This window comes from Diadema antillarum, unplaced genomic scaffold, assembly GCF_040938485.1.
Source record: "Diadema antillarum isolate AM-2024a unplaced genomic scaffold, OU_Dant_1.0 seq00000696_RagTag, whole genome shotgun sequence".
Lineage (NCBI taxonomy): Eukaryota > Metazoa > Echinodermata > Echinoidea > Diadematoida > Diadematidae > Diadema > Diadema antillarum.
In genome coordinates, this window is record NW_027271601.1 from 2,728,558 (window position 1) to 2,753,515 (window position 24,958).

The 24,958-nt window shown below is 40.6% G+C and overlaps 1 protein-coding gene across 7 annotated transcripts in view; it reads left to right on the forward strand.

Annotated features, from left to right (window-relative positions):
* The window catches only part of LOC139737552 (bromodomain adjacent to zinc finger domain protein 2B-like), a 122,277-nt gene that overhangs the window by 95,450 nt on the left and 1,869 nt on the right, over window positions 1-24,958 (forward strand). For 5 of the 7 annotated variants that reach the window (XM_071648231.1, XM_071648235.1, XM_071648233.1 and 2 more), the window contains 19 exons: window positions 150-277; window positions 2,110-2,175; window positions 3,167-3,211; window positions 7,716-7,781; window positions 8,375-8,518; window positions 10,540-10,651; window positions 11,447-11,598; window positions 12,707-12,814; window positions 13,243-13,427; window positions 13,907-14,192; window positions 14,588-16,028; window positions 16,313-16,471; window positions 16,922-17,085; window positions 17,589-17,749; window positions 18,439-18,474; window positions 19,066-19,675; window positions 21,474-21,620; window positions 23,880-24,112; window positions 24,452-24,595. In XM_071648231.1, coding sequence (XP_071504332.1) covers window positions 150-277; window positions 2,110-2,175; window positions 3,167-3,211; window positions 7,716-7,781; window positions 8,375-8,518; window positions 10,540-10,651; window positions 11,447-11,598; window positions 12,707-12,814; window positions 13,243-13,427; window positions 13,907-14,192; window positions 14,588-16,028; window positions 16,313-16,471; window positions 16,922-17,085; window positions 17,589-17,749; window positions 18,439-18,474; window positions 19,066-19,675; window positions 21,474-21,620; window positions 23,880-24,112; window positions 24,452-24,595 — 4,387 coding nt within the window. The remainder of the gene's footprint in view (window positions 1-149; window positions 278-2,109; window positions 2,176-3,166; window positions 3,212-7,715; window positions 7,782-8,374; window positions 8,519-10,539; window positions 10,652-11,446; window positions 11,599-12,706; window positions 12,815-13,242; window positions 13,428-13,906; window positions 14,193-14,587; window positions 16,029-16,312; window positions 16,472-16,921; window positions 17,086-17,588; window positions 17,750-18,438; window positions 18,475-19,065; window positions 19,676-21,473; window positions 21,621-23,879; window positions 24,113-24,451; window positions 24,596-24,958) is intronic. The other 2 variants (XM_071648237.1, XM_071648236.1) reach the window with 2 other exon arrangements.

Here is a 24,958-nt window from a genome sequence, read left to right on the forward strand (position 1 = left end):
AAATACTCAGTTATACTTCAGTTATTTTCTTGGTTGGTATGCTCTGCTCATTAGGCTGTGATCTCTCAGTCTGTGAGAGCTCAGAGCCAAACACTAAAACTCTCCCCCCCCCTCTCCCCTCTCCCCCATCTTTCTTGTCCCCCCTGCAGCCCTACAACTTGCCGAGGAGAAGAGGCGGGACAAGGAGCAGCGGCTGTTCATGCGGCAGCAGCAGAAGATTGCCCGGATGCAGCAGATGAGACTGGAGAGGGAAGTGCGCACCCAGCAACTCATTGAGGTACCCCTCCACCACCTGCCATCCCCTCCTCTCTATTCCTTTCCCTATCTTCTTTTTCCTCTCCTGTCCCGCCCTCATTTTCTGCCTGGAAAATGCCTGTATCATTTTGTCATATGTCCGTACTTTCCTAAAATATGAATGAGCTCTGTTTTACATGAATTAATTCTAAACAACGACTGTAAACAATGACAACAAAATGAAGGGCGACAGAAATTATTTTCTGTATTGATCTTTAATATCTATTCTTGTTTAATTTTTTTTTTCAGTGTTTGTGCTTTGGTCAGAGAAGTGAGAATTAATGAAGCTTTGTAAAAATTCTTCTGTTGTTACCATTAGTAACCAGAGCAACTATTTTATGTTGTTACTCAAACTTGAGATCATGTGATCTGTTCAAGTGTGTACAACGCTTGAGATATCTCATTATCATCTAGATGAAGTTTGAGTGAAACTTTCTGAGAACAGTGAATATAGTTGTAAACAAAGTTGTGATGATGGATTCAATCGCCTGATTTACAGAGTAAGAGCAATGTTGTGTGATGTAGATAAAGTTTAGTCTGCAAAGGTGCTAGCATTCTGCAATTAAGTAACTCAAAATGCTTTGATCTGTTTTGTCTTCTCTGAATTGTTCTGTCTGTCCATTTGTCCATCTGTCTGTCATGTCTGTCTGTGTGCATACGGGTCTTTCTTTTGATTCTTTCTGTTTGGTGATCAAAGAGAATATGTATATCAGTTCATAATGAAATATTCAAATTTATAATGTGATATCAGTGTGGGTATTATATAATGCTGGTTTGTCACAGTGACATTTTGAATGCCTACACAAATTGTGACATACCACTTTGATGTAGAATTCATTCTAACTGGGATATATTGATCAGTTTTTAGCACAATTGACTCATAAATTATGTTTCAATGGCATGCCCAGCTGGCTTCTTGCACTAGTTTGCATGCTACCTACTCACAATTAGTTTAGTGGTAGTGCTTGATATGCTTGACATCAGTGTCCAGTGAGCTTGAGTGTGTAGTCAAAGCGGCTTCTCAGAGTGCACTGCATGGGTGGTGATTCTTCAGGAGTAATTCTGTTTTGCTCTCTAGATAGCCAGGAGTAATCAGTCATATTAGGATCTGCTCTGATGCGAGACGGGTAAAGCAGCCAAGGTTTCAAGCTAGAACATTTGTATACACTCCCAATTAGAATGACCTCTATCTCCCATAGACACCCATGACAAAACAAAACCCTAAAACGCTTTAAAAAGACACACACCCTTAAATTAAAGATAGAATGAGGCATCTCCTCCTCTACACTGTATCAATCTTTCCTCTTGCCCATTTTGTATCATACCCCTTCCTTGTGCCATGCCTATTCCACTGTTACCCATCTATGCCCCAAACTCGCCTCCCCCCATCATATCTGTAGCCCACTCTCACTGCTGAACATTTCCGGTATCCACCCCACATCCCTCTATCATCCCCGTTCCTCTCCATGCCCAACTTGTACTCATGAAACCCAGTGTTGGCATTGCAGTAAAACCCTTCTTCGAGGCTATATACCATACTCATCTTCTATTTACTGTACAAAGTAAGGAAGAGGTGTGCCTCATTGCTATCCTCTCGGGTAGATAAGCATCGATCATCATAAAACTTCTTTATATCCTCGCCATGACTAACCTTTGTATGTTTCTTACCCATCCCTGTTGGGGCGAGAAAAAAGTCCTTTGTACCGTTTCAGTCAAAGATGATGGTACCCTCCAATTATTGTATGATGATGGAGTGAAAAACATGTAGTGAATGAAACAAAACACTACAATGACGTTTCCTTTTTGTACGACCAGGAGCGCAGAAAACGAAAAGAAGAGGAAGCTACCCAGAAAACCATGGAAACACTTAGACGAGCCAAGGTTTGTTTGAAGAGATAGCGATGGCCGTGCAAAAAAAAAAGGGAAAAAAAAGGAAAAAAATTGAGCAGCAGTTTCGGATTGCGTGTTTAGAAATGAAAACATACAAAAAATTAGAGTGAAATAGATACCTCAACTGACTGCTTTGAATTCGTACCAACTGTGGTTTATGAAATTGAGAAATTAACATGCGGAAGTGGAAACAAGATTCCAACGTGTACTAGAGTTTAAGGTCTTTGGGTGGTCTGTTGGTCGCTGAAAGTGATAATGATTTGGAGTTACGGGTATATGATACTTGGCTGCAGTTAATGAAAAGAACGGGCTGATTGTCGAGGGCGTTGACTTTATGAACAGCCAGGTTCTCTACCGTGGAGACAAAATGGAAAGACAGAATTTGAGCTTTACTCTTTCTTTCATGAGAAATGGGGTTATTGTGTTCGCATCATTCTACTACTCAAAGCAGCTTTATATGTGCTGTATCTAACAGCTGCCATATTATCTTATAAATGTGCATCTATCAAGGGCAAGTATACCACAAGTATGTATTCCAGCATTCATTCAGTGATATAACTTGTGTAACACAGATAATAGTAAATTCTAATCAAGGACTATTTCCTCTATGTTGTGTGTTCAAGTATCATACATCTTTTCTCTGACGATGATATTAGGGGACGAAGATATAAGCCATATGTAGATTGTTAGTATCAACATTGTATATTTACATTTTTCATCTATTATTGGCATCATACATTAATAATCTGAAGTTACTCTCTGGCAATATGTAGGCTAGTGATGATTTTCTGTATTGAAACAATCTTCAGAAAACAAAACAACACAAGGCAAAGTAAGCAGATAAATTTTACTTATGCCAAGATTAATAAAATGCTCTGGGTTCAGATTCGTGGGAGGGAAAAGATTTAATTGTGCCATCTGCCGAGAACACGTGAAGTGTGTTCAAAACTTGACTAACTAAGGTAAATACTGTTTTATTCAGGAGAGAGAAATAAGGAGACAGCATGCAGTTCTTCTTAAACACCAGGTCAGTCGTGGACCAACTCGTTTTTTCTACTTTATCTTTTGAGGTGGTGGTGGTGATATAATGAGTGTGTGTCCATCCTTGCATCATCTTTTTATAAGATTTGCTCTTTGTGGCTCTCTGCTGAAAGTGCATGTGTATCACAGCCATCATATGTATGAACATCACTGCGCCATTTGAATACAGCGACGTTTCTGGGGGAAAAAAAATTGATATGTCATTTTCTCGCATTCTCAAACAACAACACTGTCTCTCAGCTGGGCATTTCAACCGCCTGACATCCAAAGTTCTGCATTTAATCATTTCATACGAAACAACGATGGAGATTGAGAGGTGTTGTATCCTAAATGTCATTTCCTCTGGGATCATTGATATTGCTGAAGTGATGTAGAATTGATCAGCCATGAGTTATGAATTGATAAGTCCAACTCTGTCTCGATTCAAAGAGGGTACTGAAGTTAATACAGAATCGCTGGGCTTATTTAGTACGCAAATCTTTAATTCAAATTTTGGCGTGTATACACAGCAGTGTTCACATGGAAGAGATTTGACCATTAACAAGTGTGGTGTTGTCCAACTTCTTACTCTACATTTGGTGTGGAGTGCATTGTGTTCTGATTCCTAACACATAGTGTTTTGTGCTGTTTTCATACATATCTTCCTTCATTGCGTTTCTAATATTTGGGCAAAAGTTTCTTTGATCTTTCTCTTGTCTTTGGATTACTCATTTTTTTGTTTTGTTTTGGCTGGGGAAACTCTGATAGTCTCTTGATTTTCTATTTCTCCCAGTGGCCAATCATATCATTAACAGATTTAATGTACTTTTTTTTTTTATAAAGAATAATTCTTTGTCATGTCAGCTCTTTAGACATGACATCAACAAACAAAATGCAGCAGATATATTTATAAGATGATATACATCTACAGGGTAATGATGATCTGTCACAGTGAAAAAAAAAGGAAGTGGAAGTAGAAAATGATTTTGTAGATAGGTAACCTTGGGAAATTTTGATAACTTAATATCAGGGCAAAAAATCAGTGACAAAAAATAGAACCCCCCCCCCCCTTTGCCAAGATATTCATGGTGGCAAGGCTGCTATACTTTTGAAAGGCAAATGCATAATCATTTTACTTGTCAAAAGATAAAACAGAACGAACAAAAAGTGGTATTTTTTTCTTAGTCTTGAGCAATTGGGCAGGTGAGTTTTTATCATCCTGCCCAGATGAGAGGTACTGTACGAGTGGATATTTTTGTGTGAGTAGTTTTTCGTGCTAGGCCAAGTAAGATGAGTTTCGCATGTTTTTTAATTCCTAGGAATCAAGACATTAAATAAAGAAACATATGGCAAGCAAAAATGTTCGCTGGTTTTTATTTTTGCGCTAGTTTCTGGTTGCGCGAAATGCACAAAATTTCAACACTGCGAAAATTTCAACTTTTACAGTAATGCTTTTTGAGACCTGCAAAGACCTCCATAGCAGCACTAGAAAACAACAGACACCGGCCCAACTCTCTCAAGCGGCAAAGAGACTTGTCTTGGCGTATCTCCGTGGCTGTTGAGACTTGTAATGATACCTGTATGGTATTGAGTTTTTTGCGGTGTTAACATTATTTCAAAGTTAAAGGGGATGGCTAGTAACTGATCAGTGGGAATCAGTGGGAATGCCGGAGGATGATTGTTCCCATCCTTGTGGGATTCATTTAAGAGTACATTATGTATCTATTGTTGTGTGAAAATTATTTGCTTCAGAATGGTCTCATATTCAAGTAATGTGGAGTTTAATGTTTCCAGGTTAGCGTGCCTGGTCAGTGACGGGGCATTAATCTGCACATTACTTGAATATAAGACTGTTCTGAAGCAAAAAATTTTCACACAACAGTAGATATATAATGTACTCTTAAATGAATCCCCCAAGGATTGGAACAATCATCCCTCAGCATTCCCACTGATTCCCACTGATCGGTTACTAGCCATCCCCTTTAAAACAGTACTCAGAAGGTAACAAAATTCATCTTCCACAGTATAGAATTTGCTTGCGATATATATTGCAAGGCTCTGCCCCAAAACTTGTCTGGTTGATGCAGTTTGCTAGGATAGTGAGTTCTTATAGATTATTTTGAGATAAAAAGTGTGAAGTGATTAAAATTGGTGTGCCCCACTTTCATTCCTGAGGCGCCATTCCCGTTCAGTAGTGAGTATGTGTAGAATGCCTCAAGTACATGATAATTGTATTGTGTCCTGGCAGTAGTACTGAATTGCGTGCAGCTAACAAAGTGCATGCAATTCACTCTTGCTCAGTGGATACTACTATGGCCCGATATAATGTAATTAATGTAATTGAGTATGAAAAATCACATAGCAATTACAATTGGGTATGCTCTGATAATTACATTTTTCTGGTGTAACCTTTTGGGTGATATTCCGCATTTTCATCATTACCCAAATGAAATCGTGTTATTGCAGTATTGTTTCGCAAATTTTTTATCCATATTTGTTCGTTTAGAGCAAAAATGGACAGTTTCTGCAGTTAAATGGGTAGTGAGTTTTACCTTTAAGGAGCAGACTGAGTGTCTGTTGATAAAGATATCATTACAGTCATGTAATGAACCCTGTAACCAGGAAAAGCAGATTTAGCATACATGTGACTGTAAAAGTACACTGTTATATGTACATGTACTTGAACTAATAGCTTTAATGCAGTTAATGTACAATTGACCTTGATTGTTATTGCTTTGTTGTGATTTTCCTCTGTGATGTGATGAATTTCCACTCAGGAAATAATTATTGTTGTTATTAATATGTAGTGAGAGTTGAGTATGGACATCCGTTAGTATGCATATTTGTGTTGTTATAACATGTGAAGTAAAGGAACTTGATGTACATTGTACATTAGGCATGATCTAGGTCCTGGTGTTTGTACATGTATTAAGGGTTAGAGGTTGCTGTCATATCTGACTCATTACAAAAGTTACTAAAAGTTATGATGGTCATCTTTACTCTTGCCAAACGATAATGCTATCCATTCAGTGATTGCCAATAACTTTTATTTATCTGAGACAAATGGTCACCTTTTAGTAAAAAGTGACAACGAAAGGGTCTGTAAAGAATTGATTATTGAGCGGGCTGTTTCTTTTTACATCTAGAACATTTGGTGCCAATGTGACATATTTATAACTCAATCTTGATGTTGCTGCTGTACCTTGTTAGTAAACATATCATCACTCAGTGAAGTGCTTAAACTACAATGTGCTTCCCTTAAAACATCGAGTCTATGCTGTGCTTGATACGTTTTGTAATGCATCAGAGAACACGAACCGTGATTTCAGTACGGATGCTGTTAGTTTGTGGCCATCCTGTACATGGATTCATCAGCTTTGGCTTGTAAAAGTGAGGAACTATTGCAGGAGAATGCCAACTTTGTGCTCAATTCCATCAGCCTTGATGATAAAACACATATTTGTTACAAGCTAGATGTGGTAATGTGAAGGATGAAATCCTGTGTGAGGTTTTATTATTATTTTTTCAATGCACAAGTCGGTTTTTTTGTTTTTTGTTTTGGTCAGTGCACTCTGCTACCATTACTGTTGCCTCATATAACCATACAGCTGCTTGCATGATTATCCTGAACTAACTTGCCGCAGAGCTAACTACAATTGCCATGTGTTTGTGTTTTCTGTTTTTAACCAAACAACACACTTTTACTCGTATTCAACAGGAAAACAACAGGGTTTACTTGTTTTGATATTAGGGAACTTTCATAAAAAATAGTAGCACAGATATTTGTTTTGTGTAATTTTAAGTGGAGATGTTGTTTCTTTTGATATCTGTAAATCCACCAACATGTCGGGGGGGGGGGGGGGGGAGGTAATCATGTGGTTATAATGTAACTCTGGAAAAGTTTTATGTGAGAAAACAAAGGTCAATTTTGTTTAGAATACAAATCACAAGTTCTAAGAACATCATATCGTAGTCATGTCATCAAGATAGCTCATGGATATTATGTGAGAGATATATCACTGATATTCAGACTGCTGTAATTTCTTCATACTTGTCACCAACTTTCAAATCTTTGATTGTTTCTGCTGCGTTTATTCTCATATCCATCATTTGAAATCATATTCTCCTTGTGGTCGCATTCTCCTTTAACCGTATATCCTCTTCATAACACTATGCCTTGTCTGCATGACTGCATGTGTGCCTGTGTTTACATTGGGCCCTGAGTAGTTGTAGTCACGTTTGATGCATGCTTCTAATTTTGCCCATTTTGCTAATTAAGAGAGCTTGATCTAAAACTAATGTCTGTGCATTTGTGCTTTAGTAACAAAGATGGCTTAACTCTTCCAAAATTGTATTCTTTAAAAGTTGAAAATGTGTTGGGTGGGTATTAGATATGAAGGTCTGCATACCTGGTTTCGAGCAGCATCAGTGTATGTGGAACAAGAAATTCCGCAGAGGGTAAGTTGTCTGCGCAGCTGTATGACAATGCCTATAAATTCTCTCACTTACAGGAACGTGAGCGGAGAAAACAGCACATGCTCCTGGTCAGAGCCCTGGAGGCAAGAAAGAAGGCTGAGGTATTTATTGATCTGTAGTAGTTTCTGAATATTCATATCTATTTCGTTGTGTGCACCGTGTGTTTATGTGAACGAGGGGTCTGTGGTGTAGATGTATGATGAAACTGATGCATGGATTTATCTCTATGTTTTAGTATATAATGAAGATTATACCACTACTATGCCACAGATTAAACTAAATGTTTCTTGTCCCAGTAAGCGGGATGAAGAATGTCACCTAGATCAAACCATCACTCATAAATCATGCTTTACTCTCTTCAGTTACTGTTTGGTTTAGATTCTATTCATTACAACATGCTTTGCATGTATTATATGTTGTGACCAATGTTGGGATAATAATAGCTTAAGAGCTGTTTTTTTTTAGACTATAAAGTGTAAATGAGTTACTTGTACATGTAGCTGATGATACAATATGTTGAATACAAGTTTACAATTTTACTGAATCAATTCATTGCTTCACTCACAATGTGATCATACTCACAGTAGAGTTGTCTTCACGGCTGAGCATCCACATGGGTTTGTTTTCTCTGGTTTGCAATGGGAGACTAAGTATGCATTGCTTTGAATGTGACTTAATACGTGATTCCTCACAGGAGAAGGAGAGGGAGAAGCAAGCCAAGAAGACCGAGAAACACCAGCGCCGGGAGCGCAGGATGCAGCAGAGGGTGCTGGAGAGGGAGATGGCCAGAGAAATTAAGAAACCTGTGGAGGACATGAAACTGACTGCAGAAGCCCCAGTAAGACTTTTCTGGATCTACTAGTGAAGTGGGATGGCTTGGGGATACTGTTTTGTTTTGTTTTGCCATGTTTTGTTTGTTTGTTTGTTGGTTGGTTGGTTGAGGGGGAAGGGGGTTGACAGGTGGCTGGAAAGATGTAGAGGGATGAAACTTTGGAGGGAGATGGGTGAGGTGTACAGGTGGTGGAAGGAAGTGAAGAAACTAAGAAAGCATGTCGTCTTGGGGATGACAAGGCCTTGTTTCTCAAAAATCATGAAGTTTCAAGAGAATGAAAAGACTTCAGCATTTTTAGCTCACCTGAGCCAAAGGCTCAAGTGAGCTATTGCGATCGCCCTTCGTCCGGCGACTGTAGTTTCAAGTTTGTTCATGGCAGAATCAGGGGTGCCCCCCTTGGGACCCAGGGGAGGGGGGTGGGGAAGGGTTCTAATGGGGCCTAAATTGTACATTTTCATCTTCTTCTTGAGAACTCCATGACCCATTTTCACCAAACTTGGCAGGTAGCATCCCTAGGGGGTTAGGAACTCCATTTGTTAAAATTGGCAACATGACCCACCCAGGGGGCCCCCAGGGGGCCCAAACCCCCCAAAATTAAGGAATCCGCAAAAATCTTCTTCTCTAGAACCAGAAGTGATAGAGCTAGGTTAATACTATGAGTTAGCACATTGATGACTGTAGTTTCAAGTTTGTTCATGGCAGAATCAGGGGTGCCCCCCTTGGGACCCAGGGGAGGGGGGTGGGGAAGGGTTCTAATGGGGCCTAAATTGTACATTTTCATCTTCTTCTTGAGAACCCCATGACCCATTTTCACCAAACTTGGCAGGTAGCATCCCTAGGGGGTTAGGAACTCTATTTATTAAAATGGGCACCATGACCCACCCAGGGGGCCCCCAGGGGGCCCAAACCCCCCAAAATTAAGGAATCCGCAAAAATCTTCTTCTCTAGAACCAGAAGTGATAGAGCTAGGTTAATACTATGAGTTAGCACATTGATGACTGTAGTTTCAAGTTTGTTCATGGCAGAATCAGGGGTGCCCCCCTTGGGGCCGGGGGGGGGGGGGGGGGGGGGGGGGGGGGGTGAGGAGGGGTCCTAATGGGGCCTAAATTGTACATTTTTATCTTCTTCTTGAGAACCCCATGACCCATTTTCACCAAACTTGGCAGGTAGCATCCCTAGGGGGTTAGGATCTCAATTTGTTAAAATGGGCACCATGCCCCGCCCAGGGGGCCCCCAGGGGGCCCAAACCCCCCAAATGAAGGAATCTTTAAAAATCTTCTCTAGAATCAGAAGTTATAGAGCTGAGATAATACTATGAGTGAGTACATTAATGACTGTAGTTTCAAGTTTTTGCAAAATGACATCAATTTTGATGTCAAATAATGTAGAAACATTGTTTTGCATAATTATATTAATGATTGTAATGTTTTAAAACTATCTAATCATTTATTTTGATATTCAAAATTGAGTTGAGCTGTTTTTGAATGTGTGCCAAATAAGATACGAAGTCTTGCCACCACAGGGACACGATATGGCACTCGGAGCTTGATGGCAATGTACAATATACATGTAGATGGTGAATTGGTGTGATTGAGATTAGTGGGTTGAGAGATGTAAAATTGATGGCATTTGGTTAGAGACTGAGAAGAGTTGTAGGGGTATTGGGTCACATGGATTGATTTCAGGTTAGCAGCGATTGGATGATGGTATTATGGGTAGATGCATCCCAAATACAGATGTAGGTGTGTTGGTATTCTTATGAAGTGATCTCTGAGTGTGTTATCAAATAAAGTGAAACTGGAAGTATTAGGATATGCTGGTAAGAAAATAAATGCTGTGTCATGTGTACTTGTGTATATTTCATACATATGAATGTGATGAGCAGAAATTTTAGCTGCAGTGCATTATTATGATTAATACCTGGTTGGAACTGTTAGGTGATACATCTAGGAAGAAGTTGATACATCGAGGAAGAAGTCAGCAAACAATTAGAAGAGAATTCTGTTTCATTTCTTGATTGTCTGTAGGCCTTGCCAGAACTCCAGCGCCTGAAAGGCATCACCATCTCTGGAACAGCATTAGCTGACTGCCTCATGGTCATCGAATTCCTTCATACATTCGGCGATGCCCTTGGTCTTGGTAAGAATCATTCCTCTACTTCTGCATGCTCTGCACTTGGCATTAACTTACTTATCTATGAAAACTGTTGAAAATAGAACAAGATATGCAAAAAAGAAAAAGCAGCTTATAACCAACTGCTGCAAAGATGAACTTTTCGAGATAATGCATGTCATTTAACAGTATGTAATGGGAACATATGTCATGGGAGGCTTCCTCCAGCATAAATTTGGCTGTTGATTTATAAAAACATTTACCTTGCCATTTTACCTTTCAAAAAAGAAAGAATAGAGTGCTCATCCACATGGAAATGTGAAGATGTTTGACAATGATTATAAAAAGATCCAGCAGTTTTTTTTTTTTTTCATGTTGCTTGTTTCATGCACTGCACCCAAGATATTTTGATGTCAGTATACTGCACATAAAATTAAGAGAGTGGCAACCACCTGTAAGAAAAGTGCAGCAATCGAGATGACCACAGCCAATGCAATGAATTTTGCAGTGAATTTCAAAGTTTTTCGTCTAGTATCTACTAATTTCTCAACAATACATCAAATAAGTGCACCTTCTCTTTAGTGATTGCACCAATGTAATTCAAGAAAAATTAAAACATTTCTTAGATTAGTTGAATGCCCAGTAAAGAAGGTGTTAGAGATGGGAGCAGATAGAGGGAGAGAAAGAGAGAGATGGGAGCACAAGACAAAAGATTCAGAAATGGGAAAAGCATTTTATGTTTCCTCCTGAGTGATGCCATTTACAATGTATCTCATCATTCCTAACTGTGCTCTTCTTTCCCCCTAATGATTTGCTCCATAGATGTTGAGGATGACATCCCCACCATGCCTGTCCTCCAGGGAGCCCTCACGAACGAGGAGGAGCACGTCCCCGCCCTTGTTACCTTGGCAATGAAGCTTGTCAACAGTGCAATGGAAGACCCGGGTCTGCCGGATGATGACAAAACACCAGATGTAAGTGTCAATGGAGTGTGACAAAGAGAAAGATAAACAAGCAGTCGGATGGCATCAGTTTTAACTTTCTGCCTAAGAAGATCAGAGACTCCAACCCCAAGCATCTTCTGATCTGGAGATTCTCCTGCCTGAAACCTCTAGCAAATGGGAAAATCCAACGTGATGTGCACCTCGCGCACAGTGCGTGTCACGTGTACGCACCAAAGGTTATAAAAGCGTACGGAGGCACCGTGTCGATCCCGTGTGTACATACCGGCACTCTGTGCATGCGTTTTATGATCTACGTAATTGTATGTATGTATGTAGGGGGGGGGGGGGTGGTGGTAGGTAGAGCATCTATACATAGCTCGCTCTTCAATCACAGCATTGACGCTGGACCAAAGAGGTTCTTATTGCGCTCGACCTTGGATCCTTTGGATATATGAAAATCTAATTCCAGGTTTTGAAAATGGTGTTTGGGCGGGAGAAAGATCATTTCAAGCGGGAGAACGGGAGATTTTGTGAAAATTGGCTTTTGACGGGAGATCTCCCGTCAAAAGTGGGAGAGTTTAGTCTCTGGAAGATGCCGCTTCCATCCTTTTGCTGTTGCCATGGTGATGGCTGTTTCCATATAAGTGGACAACCAGTAGTATTGGGTGTGAGTTGATGCTGTTCTTGAAGTTGTTTGTATTATTGACCTTCAGATGAGATGATGATATTGATGATGTGATGATATTGATAATGGTGATGATGATTTGACACTGCTCTCAAGTAAGGATTAGCTGTTCATTGCTTAAGTGATGTTACCGTGTGATTTTTTGTGCCGATTGTAAAGATGATAACTGTCCTTGAATATGATTTATTGCTGATGATGCTGGTGATAGTGGTGGTGATGATGAAGAGGGTTATGTTGATAATGGTATTTTTCTTGCTCTTGCTTTACTATTGATGTTCCCAATGATTGCAGTAATTTTCCTCTTGTTGTCTATATTACCATCTCGGTAATATTTTCACAGAACAAGTAAAAAGAAAAGATAACGTCATTAAGGAGAGGTGAGATATAGTCATAATATCAAAAGTTACGGGTGATGCAGCTAGCCTTTTTCCTTCTGTCCCTTTCAACCAACAGGCAATGACAGCTGGTGGCCAACGTCTTCTAGAGATCGACGTCACTCAGGAGAACCTATCTGAAGTACTCAGCTGCTACCTCAAGGCAATGAAAGGAAACAACGATGAGGTACCCCCCCTTCACTCATTTGACTTCTCTCCACTAACTTAAATATAGATTTGGCTGTGTTGCTGATCCCTTTAAGATCTATTTGTTTTGTTTATCAGCAACAGGTATTGATCATTCTTTCTTTTTTTTTGTGTGTGTGTGTGCAAGGCTGAATGGTATGTACTTTGTAAACTGTAACCAAAGCAATTATGTAGCCTTTTTCAAATTTCAGGGAACTTACAAAGAGACATTTCAAAGAAATATTACTTTCGAGCTTCTGAGAATAGTCATTAAATTTGCTTTCCATGTGCCAGAAGAAAGTATTCACATTCTATTGACTGATGTATATCTTCCACAGAAAGACGTATTATCATGGCAGGTATTGCCTACTATATATCAACATACCACCAGTCTATTATAAACCAATCACTGCCTCTGTTTTGACACAGCTTGCAGTCAAGCTGCAGACGGTGCCATTCCTGGCCCTGAACCCCACCCACAAGGCCAGTATTCTGGGCTACCTGGTCAACCAGCTGGTCTGCAGTGACCGGGTCGTGGCCTGCATCGACAGTAGCATGGAGAATCTGTCCAACCTGCGCCGGGACAAGTGGGTCGTTGAGGGCAAGATACGCAAGTAGGTTACACCACATAATTTTAGTTGGTATCATAGTGAACTTAGCCGCAGTAAGTTCTTGGGCATATATTCTTTGCAATGGCACAAATCCTGATCAGTCTTTATCAGTTGATTTGTTTTGAAAATAATGTCAGTTCTGTGTTTTTCATAAATTGATGAACATGATTGGTTCTCGTGGATAGGAGGCAAATACCCTAACTTAGGGCAGATTTGATCCATACACAGGGAATATGAAATCATGAAAGGCATGAAGATGCTTTAAACTCACCAAATAAAACACCAATGAAGGATGATTGATTTAGGAAACTGCTAAAGTGTCTGGAGGGAGAGGATTTTGCAGAAATGTCTTTATTTCTTTTTGTTGTATTTGTTCTTTCATGTACACGTTGGTTATCACGTTTTGGCATCATCTGTCACATCTACAGGCTGTTTTCATCAATTTCAGGTCTGATTGTAAGTGCTCGAAATTTTCCTTGCAGATTACGAGTCCAACAGGAGAAGCGCTTTGGCAAGGCCAATGAGACTGCAAAACGCAAACGGGGGCGCCCTCCCAAAAATCCCGAGGAGGAAGGTGAGGAGAAGGAAGAAGAGGAGAGCAAAGATGTTGCGGAGAAGGAACCAGAGGATGGAGAGAAGGTGGAACAGGTGGTGGAAGCAGATGAATCCAAGGATGGAGATCCCATCGAGGATGATAAAGGGAAGGACAAGGATGGAAAGAGTCCGAGCAAAGAGCAGTTGGAAAAAAAGATCGAAAAATTAACCAAGGTTTGTTTTCCTTTGAGATGCTTGAGTTAGAATAAATTTGATTCACATCTCAATGTTGTCAAAGCTGCAGATTTTTCATGCATTGTAAAGGTACTGGATATATTCAATTTGAAGCATTTCTCAGTGAACTAGAGGAGAAGATGACATTGTATGTGGTCTTCAGTAAGTCATAATTTAAACAATTTTGTCATAGATACTTAATTTCAGTAGATAATTATCTTCAATCACTTGCTTTCTCACTGTGGAATCTACTGGTGTCATGTAGAAATGTGCACCTTTGTCAGAGTTACAATGCATCCTTACATGTCCTACCATGAAAAATACAATGTGTCCTAACTTACATTGGATGTACTCATGTGGAGTCCTCTTTGATTTGATATTCAAAATCATTGCAGCAACACGGCCAGTTCAGAAACAAGATATTTGACGCCTCCCACTCCCTGCGAGCGATGACCTTCGGCATGGATCGCTTCAACCGACGCTACTGGGTGCTGCCACACTCTGGGGGGATCCTAGTGGAAGGGATGGAAAGTGCTGCCCCTGAGGAGTATGAGGCAGCGCAGTCTGCTGTGGAAACAACAAACTCTGATGAGGCCAAAGAGCCAACTGATACCAAAGAAGACATCATAAAGTCTGAAAACCAAGACAGTACAGTGCCATCTGAACCTGCAATAAAACAAGAACAAGAAGTACCTAAGCAAATAAAAGAGGAGTGCGAAAGGACGCTTGAGTGCAAACAAGAAGTTAAGGATGAGAAAACTGAGGACCAGGCTTTAGATTTCAGTGCTAAGGCAGAGGACGCGATGCAGACCTTTGAACAGAGTGAAAAGCAGCAGCAAGGAGCGGAGGATGCAAAGCATGCCGAGGATCAGAGTGAGACCAAGATGGAGTTTTGCAATGGATCGAGTGAGAGCAAGGAGGAGAGAAACGAGGAGAATCTCTTCCTCCAGAAACCTGATTCCTCAGCGTACATGGGTGTCTTCCAGAGCAAGGCAGTAACAGAGGAGGAGGAGAGGTCCTCAGAGAATGGAAGGGACAGGATAATAGAAGTTGTGCAGGATATTGTAGAGGATATTGTTAGGGGTGTCCTGGACAAAGAAGAGATGTGTGAGAAAAACAACTCCCAAGAGAATGGTGACTGCAAGGACAGTGTGGACAGGAGAGAAGGTACGAGTGAAACCTCCTCTGAGGACAAAGCTGACCTAAAGCCAGGGTTTGTAAACCTTGAAGGATTCGTTCCACGCTCAGAGACTAAATCGCCACTCATCAAGCCATACAATGGAGGTGAGCTCATCACCGCGGATCAGCTGGGCAAGCTGCCAACTTCCAAGCTCAACGGTGTATCCGACTCAGCCAACACCTGGTTCAGCATTCTCCCCCGCCTTCCCTGCGATGAGAACTCCATCACCAAACCTGAGAGTGACACGCAGGAGGGCACGTCTCGGTCAGAGGCTGCCACCTCCCAGTCACTGACCGACATCAGCCAGGTGACGGCCGCTGCCACTGCCGCCACTGCATTTCCGGCGGCGTTCACCTTCAACCCCTACATCTACCACGTGCCGATCCCACTGATGCCTGTCAGTCAGATGAATTCCTTCCTGGGTGCCTACGCCTTCCCCCAGATGGCCATCCCGATGCAGCCAGTGGGGCCCACCATGAACGGGCCCCAAGAGGAGTCCCAGCACTCGCTCAGTCTGGAGTCCATCTCTCAACCAACCTTCAAGCAGGAGAAGTCGGAGGAGACGGAGGAGGAGGAGGAGGGTAACCGTGCCATCCAGCAGATGAAAGCTGTCCTGGCTAAGATTGAGGCAACCAAAGTGGAGCCCATCCCGAAGGGTGAGTTTCGTCTCCATGAGAGATCAGGGAAATAATCTTGTGCCATGTAAACTATTTTTTATTCAGTTTGTTCTCCCTTTTGCCTTTGAAAAACTTTGCCCTCTGAAAACTTTGAGTGAAGGAGTAAAGTAGAAGCATGAAGACCTATCAGCAAAATATTCATCTGTTCTCATGAGTCTGTTGGTAAATGGGTAGATGAGCTTCATTTAAACCCTGTATGAAGTTTAGAACGTCGAGCATGAAGTTATCCTTATCTACGTTTGTGATTTTTTGTGTGTGTCTAGGTCTCCGGCACGGCTGGTGGTTTGTGACGGATGCTGAGCAGGTTGCTGAGATTTCCCGCTGTGCGTACCCCCGTGGCATTCGGGAGCGCAGTCTTCAGAAGGCACTTCAGAAATACGACGAGTTCTGCAACAAGGCGTGCACCAAGGGACTGCACAAAAGTGAGTTTATGGCTGTAGGCAGCCTTGTACCTGGGATACACTGATACTCTATGTCATTTATTTAGTTCTGCTCATAACATGAAAGGGCTTGCTTCTATATGATGTAGATGCCTGTATCTTTACTTTGGATATGATTCCTGACAAGCAGAAAACTAAGTGGACATGTACCCAATGTAGCACCAACAAGCACATGTAAGCCAGACTTCTTTGATGTATAAACCAGATGTATTAGATAAGTCATTGCTAGGTTCTCAGTGGAAAAAAGACCCACTCAAAACAAAAAACCACCCAAAACAAAACAAAACATCCATTTATAAGAGTGCATTAGTATACCAGTCCACAGTAAAGAGTCTTGAATTCAGTAATATGAAAGTGTGGGTAAACTTATAACCTCTGCAAGCAAAGCTTGATCTAAGACTCTGAACTACACTTGTCTTCACTCCAACCCAGCCCTGAAGATGCCCGAAAACCCTGCCATTAAGGAGACTGGTTACGTAATCCCAGACCCTCCACACAGCTGGAACGAGGAGCTGGCCTTCGCCATCGAGAAGGAAATGATCATGGTGATAGAAAACATGGAGGACAAGCTTGCAGCGGGATGCATGCAAGTCAAGGTGAGCCATCTAGCCTCCTATCCAGCCTTCTAGAAAGAATGGTGCAAAGTGGAGAAAACACTTCCAGAGAGTGGAGCAGACAAAGGAGAATTATGGATATTTGGTTTTAAGAAGTGGTGGTGAAAAGATCTGCATATCAGTGGGAAAGGGACGTTGTCAGCTTTGTGATAATGTTCTTAATTCAGGTGTGAGATTATTCCCCCCCCCCCAAAAAAAAAAAAAAAAAAAAAAAAATGATTTGCTAGATCCATAGATGATCTACTTCAACAAGCAGGCATGACTGAATTCTTTATGTCACTGTATCATTTTAATCATTTTATTTATCAATTCTGTCTTTAAAAAGAGTGGTAGCCATGAAGTATCTGGGATTGTTCTATAAAAGTCTTAAAGAAGTGAAATAAAATTGCCTGAAAGTTTATGCTATTCCTGTCATGTCTGTGTTCCCCCCCCCCCCCCCCAATTTGGCAACCTTTCACTATGATTTTCACCTGAATCACATTCAGGGCTGGGTCCTGCCTGAGAAGGCGACTGATAGCCCGGAGCTGGAGTCCTGCCAGACTGCAAAGGATGCTGGGATTGACCTGGTAGACTTTGCCATCCAGAGATTGCAGAGCTTTGAGCGAGGCATTGAGAGGAGGTACCTGAAGCCACCCCTGGGGTTCAGGTAAGGATTTTGACTTTTAAGTTTCATGTTTACTTTTGAGAGGTCTTTTTCAGTATCATCATGCAATGATTGACACTCCAAAGGACAAGTTCACATACATGCATGTAGATATGTCAATCTCTTCTTCTAGTAGACTTTTGTGAACCCTTATGATTGAGTATATTGTTTATTTATTTTTCTGTACTGTCTAATAATCTCTTGTTTTTCCAAAAGAGGCAGCATTTCTCTATGCTCAAGGAATGAGGGTCAGACCTTATTGTAAGAGTTCCAGTGACATTTTATGATCTTTTCTGTGGCTCTGCTGAAATGTTAACCAGCTTTTGTCCTCAGTGACACAATATGTGGCTGAGAAATATACTTTTAACCCCATCAATGTGCCAATTTGCCAACATTATACTTTCAAATAATTGTGTCACCAACCACGAAGCACTTGCAGCGTTGTGTTTGAAATCCCATATCATGTCTTGTGTTAAAATAGCATTGTTCATAAGAAGAAAGATAGCTTTGGTCAAACCAAGTGCAGCCATCATTTCTCTTTCTGTGCATGTTTAGTTGTGTATATTTTTCGTCATCTAGCCATGAAAATTTTCTTAGCCTTGATGCTCTACAGTTTTCTCTGTATCCTTGTAATGAAAAGGTATGAAAATGACAGCTTTCATCACACTGTCCTCTCTGTTTTTGTTCTACAGGGATTACACAACTTTCTCAGTAGATGCTGCAATAAGGTATTTGCTCACTCCCCCCCCCCCCCTCCATCATTTGCTCTTGTAACAATTTTCAAGGTTTACCTACCTCAAACATTTCTCAGCATGCTCTTCAGTAGGCAAAGTCAGATGATTAATGGTCACTAAAGCCTTCAATATCAAGCATCATGACAACATTACATCAGGCAGTTGGAAACTGATTGAGAAGGGTTCCCCACTTGTTTTTAGCCTTCACTTTTAATATGATTGAAGAGCTTTATTTTTCTTTCCCTAAAGCAGTTACACAACTGTCTGACATTTTGGCAGTTACAACTCTCTTTGACACTCTTTTGATCCTGCTCAAATTCTCTGATTGGTTCATCTCTATAGATTTCATTGCATACTGCTTATGTATTGAAATAAAACTTGTTGTAAATGTCTAGAATAGTTGTTCGTCGATAAGTCAGGTGTGTATATCATGATGCTAACATTAAGAACGGAAAGGGATCATTCACAAGGCTTTGACTATACTGACTTTCTTTTGCCTTTGTAACACCAAATTTCTTTGCCAGTCTTGTCAGGTGAATTTACGGTGGTATTGACTGTGTTTTGTGCATTGCTTTCATAAAACAGCAAAGAGGAAAAGAAGAGGGAGAAGGAGAGAAAAGAGCGAGAGCGGCTGGAGAGGGACAGACGAGAAAAGCTTCGGGAGGAGGCGCGGCTCAAACGGGACCAGGAGGAATACCAGATGCGGGTGGCCCTCCAGACGGGAGCCAACCCAGCGGCAGGTGGAGAGGAGGATACCAGAGAGGATGCAGGAACCGGAAACGGGGATGCGGATGCAGATGGACAGAAAGAGGAGGAGAAGAACAATGAGAGTGGGGAAATGGCGGAGAGGAACAGTGATGAAACCCCAATGGAAAGTGTGGAGGACGAGACCAAGAAGCTTGTGGTTGACGAGGTCCCCACCGAAGCACCCAAAGAGACCCCTTCCTCCAGCAAAGAGGAGGAGGAGAACGCCGAGGAGAAGGTTGATGAGGAGGAGAAGAAGGAAGATGAGAAGAGCATCCATGATGAGCTGGACGAAGAGGAGGGGGGTGATGGATTCATCCGGTCTGACATCCCACGTGGTATGTCTCGCTGGAGGCGGGCTGTTGCCGACTGCTCCTCCGCCGCTCAACTCTACATTTGCATCAACCTGCTTGACAGGTGTATAGCGTGGGACAAGTCCATCATGAAAGCTGTGAGTCTACAAGAGATGCAGAAAGCTGTCTTCTTCCTTACTCCTTGCCTCTGTATGGTGTGCCTTGTCATTCACACATTGATGATGATGATGATGACGATGATGACGATGATTACGGTGATGATGATGATGATGATGATGATGATGATTACGGTGATGATGATGATGATGATAACGATGATGATGACGATGATGAACGGACTTCGGGGGAATGATGGCAACAAAATAAAATCAAGCATCAATCAGAGAGAATTCGGGATAGTCTCATTACAGTGTAGATTTGGAAGAAAAGTAGAAACCAACTCGTAAAGTTTTAGGTGGTATGAATATTTTAAGCGAAATGCCTACTTCAAAGTAAATTTGATTGACAGGGACCTTGGGTTAATTATTAGATTTTTGCTGAGAAAATTGTAATACATTTATGTACAAACCAAAGAGAGAGTTGTGAAATTATGGCATCATCGCTGACTGCATACTTCTGTTTGTCTTTTTCAGTTAAAGTGAAACACTTCACAATTCACTATATTTTATTTCATTCTTTGTAGGTAAAGTCAACTAGAATAAAGAGTTGCCATCCACTCTACAGTGGAGATGGACATAAACATTGTCATCTGGTTTGGGTTGAATTCAAAGAGTATGCTGTAGATGATTGGCTGTCATAAAGCATTATCTTAATCTCAAATAGACATGGGATATTTGTGGTCTGTGATAATGTCTCACCACATGAACTCACAATAAAGTGTATGTTCTGAGAAGAAAATCTACTGTCCTAAAACAGATAAAATGTCAGAATGCTAGAGGGCTGATTGTAGACAGAAAGATGTCATAGTTATTTTGGGAGTATGGATGAAAAAAAAGGAAAAGAAAACGCACACACACACACAAAGCAGTGACATTTTGTTTGCCAAGCAAGAAGAATTCTCGATTCATACTGTGACATTATCCAACTGAAAGAAAAAGAGATCAACCATATTTTCTCTACCATGAAAGGCGGTGACAAAGTGGGTTTATTTCTTGTAATTTCACAATGTTAGGTCAGTTCAGGCATATTCACACATTAGCATAGTACTTGTTTACTACATTTGCATGATTCCGTGTAGAATAGCTCAAAGTTGTTGTATTTTTTCATTAAGAGAGAGTAGTTGTGCCAAGAAGTCACATTCCAGACTACCAGGAAGCCATGGCGATCCTCTGAACTATTTTACTTTGCTCTTAGTGTTCTGGCTCAAATGGTGTTTGGTTTCTTTGCCATTATTTTCGTCTTTTTGTCAAATTGTTCATCTGTCACTGGTGTAGTCAGCATTCTTTGAAATACATGTAGCGGTTAAAAATTTAGTAGAATGGTAGTATGCATCTATAGGCATCATTTTATGTTTTTGTATGTATTCCGTCTCCCGTAGTTCCTTTTGACCATCGTTACAAATGATTTTTGTGTTGTTTTTGATTGTGAGAGGGTGATAAAGACTAGTGATCATTCCCTCAAGCCTCTTGCCACAAGATGCTTGATCCATACATTTGTAATGTGAGTTGCTTTCCGTGCCTGAAAAGCCAGACATTTAATGCGGAGTGGTTAAAATGCAAAGTCAGTTGTCAATTCTGTTATCACAATGAATATTTACACTCACATCCCTACAATGTTTTCATCTAGTGAGTAGAATTTCTTTCCTTTTTCCCCAGTGCATGTGTTTTTTTTTTCTTTTAATCCATGATCACTTTACTTTTCATAATGATTAGTTGTGTAGACTTTGGCGCCCAGCCTGATTGACCACCCCTCCCTCCCTCCTTCCCTTGCATGCAGTGTTGTAAGGTGTGTCGGCGCTCCTGCGATGAGGCTAAGCTGCTACTGTGCGACTGGTGCGACCGAGGCTACCATTTGTATTGCCTCACTCCCAAATTATCTGAGGTGCCAGAGGGTGACTGGTTTTGCGACAATTGCGTCCAAAAGGTAGAGCCATTGTCACTGATGAGGAAAAAGACCACAAACTTGTATCAAGTGGGAAGATATAAGAGCTTTACAGAAGGATGAGATACAGTCCAAGATGCCTTGGCGCATTTGGAATTTAATAGAGTTTGAAATAGTTTTTACGTAATTTTTCTTTTTAACTTTTTTGAAGCTTTTTGTTTTTCAACCAAGACAAAGTAACCTATGACAACGCTAACAGTTAGACAAGAAATGAAAATTACTTTGAAACCTTATCCTCTATTTATTTATTCAGTTGTTTGTTTTTCATTCTTTTTTTTTCCTCTATAGCTATAGTAGAAATATTTGAAAAGCCAGGTTAAGTGTGTACTTTTCATTTTTCAAAGTTTGAGTCTAATGCCAGTCTATACTCCTCTGGTGTGAACCAACAGTTTACAGTTGGTTTGCAATTTTCATTTCGAGTGAGTAACTCCTCTAATATTTTCCAAGACTAACATTCCCCTAGTGCAAAACATGCCAAAGCCTAATACAAAATGAAGAATGGACAGAGAATTTCACAGATGAAGAATAAAGTGAGGATGGTTCTTATTGACTTCAGCCACCACCTTACCTTTGACCTCTAACCTGTCAATACACTGTCTTTTTTTGCTATGTCATCCTATCTACACATGCTAACCTTTGACCTGTGCCTGCTGTTTACTACTCCATTGCAGTTTCAGTCTCATGTAGTACTCATTTCAGTAGTAGTAGAATCTTTGATCATTCATTAGGACATTAGTTGGCTTTGCCTTGGTTGTAGTCATTGTTACTGCCCACTTTCAGCTTTTTTCCATTACCACATCGCAAATACATTGTGAGTTTATGTATGGAGGCATATTGTGTTATTCTAATATCCCAGCTAATACTTCTTGTAGTGCATTTGAAATCTTTTTTATTGCAGCCAGGAGCTAGTAAATTTTCTGATTGGGTTTTATCTCTGTTGTTCATATTATCTGAGTTATCTATAGAGAAGCACGTATACTGATACTCTGTATATGTATGTGTATATTTTCACTGGAAGTATACGAGGGTGTTACCCCTGTAAACTGTGCACAGCGTTGAAGGAGGCCTCTGAATGATTTTGAGACCTTTGAACATTCTCTAAATTGCTTATACTAGGTACACAGTTTCAGAATGTATAGTGACTGGGATGAGGAATAAGAACGTTTTCAAAATTTGTCACAAATCACGATGAATGAGGATGATGACATACAGCTTCACATAAGAACGCACAATTGGATGCTCAATGAAGCTGAACAAAATACAGAAGCATGCTTAGATTTTACACAGGTGAAGTTGTTGAGCGGTGGTATTTTAATGAAATTACATTACACTACATCTACATCATGCTACATTACACTGGACGCCCGTTATAACAAAGTCCTTGGGACCAGCAGTTTTCTTTTGTTACATCAAAATTTCTTTATAAATGAACAAGTAAACAATAAGAATACATAGAGTGGATAATGTTGCGGCCAGAATTTTTACTTCATTATAACCAGAATTCAGTCATAACCGTGTTCGTTATAACGGGAGTGCACTGTACTGGAATATGTGAACCTCGTGTGTCATCATCCTTGTTCAGTGTAATATTTCATGTGTTTTTCAGAGTATTGGTTAACTGCACTAGGACCACAATAAATTCTACAAATCTATACATGGCTTTATCGATTTATGTATAAAATGATGTGAAATTATAAAAATCATCTGGAATGTCCCTTTAACACCTTTCTACAAACATTTTCATGTATACTGTAGTTGTTATCAAAAGAGTGTGTGGTTTCATGGTGTATCAAGTAACAACTGTCTCAAAGTCTGTGAGTGTGCCAGTGTATTTTGTCTCTACTCCAAAAAAGGCCACCAAATGAATATGCACAAGAAGGGAGGATTATCATCTGGGATCTGTCATGTCAAATTGGTTTGTTGCGAGGGGGATAGCAGACTATATTGACTAACTAAAGCACATACTAACGAAATGTATCAGTCAAACAATATCACATTAAAAAAAGACCTCTATGTTCTGACCATACGGAGTGTAAATCTAAAACAAAACAAAACCGTCATAACTAACAGTCAGTATATTGAGTGTTTTTTTTAGGTGAAGGTATTGTCTAATAGTACAAAATATTCTGCATATATCTTCAATGTAATGAAGTATCAATTGTGAGTTTGAATCTATGATAATCAACACCCTCAGTCAAATTTTATTATTTTTTAATCATCTTGATTTCTCCCATAATGTAGGCCAAGAAGAAGACACCTACAGACAAGAAAAAGAAGAGCAAGTCCAAGAAATCTGAGTCGGGTCGCAACACTCCTATCATGGATGGGGCAAGTAGCCCCGCTCCTTCTCGAGACGACACTGACAAGAAGTCTGAGAAAAAGTCAGAAAAGAAGTCGGAGAAGAAGTCAGACAAGAAGTCGGACAAGAAATCTTCCAAGAAGTCTTCAATACCCAAAGAGTTAATGCCCTGCAAGTAAGTTGATGATGGGAACTTGTCGCATAGCATTCCTATTCCCTATCCAGTTCTTCTGGGAGTCGACCATTGTGATGCACAAATGGTCTGTATTCTTGTTTGTAAGTTACTGCATGTAATACCATGACAGTAAAGTTGATTCTAGTCTGTTGTTCAGTCATTTAAATGTGTACTGTACAGGTTTTCTTTGACCCTTTGAGGACAGACTGATTTTGCTACACCACACATTTCCCATAGACGCCTGCCCGGGTATTCTCGGGACTCGTCTTCAATGGGTTAAGCAGACACACAAACCTGACATGCTGCTCTAAACCTGTTTTGCTGTGTGTCAACTTGCAGGCAAATCCTGAGTGAGATTGAGAGGGAGGAGGACTCGTGGCCATTCATGGCACCGGTCAACACCAAGCAGATCCCCCAGTACCGCAAGGTCATCAAACAGCCCATGGACTTCGGCACGATGAAGACGAAGCTGAGAGAGGGAAAGTGAGTAGACCACTTCTTGTCATGTATCCTCTTCATTCCCATCCACTCTCTTGACTTGATTGAATTTGATTAGATTGTATACACACATATACACACACACACACACACACAAAAGATAATAGATCATTTCAATTCATGTGACATGTGTGAAATCACATCTGTCAAAGCAACCTCAGGGATAGAGCAACCATCGTCCCATAATTGCCACATATTTTTTGTCCTGCCAAATTCCTTGATCGTTGTCATGCATGTCGGTCAGTCACAAAATGATAATTCCTTATCTTAAGTTTGTGACTATCAGCATGATTTGTTGTAATTATGTACCAGCTTGTACACATTGCAGAGATAACATTTACGTATTGT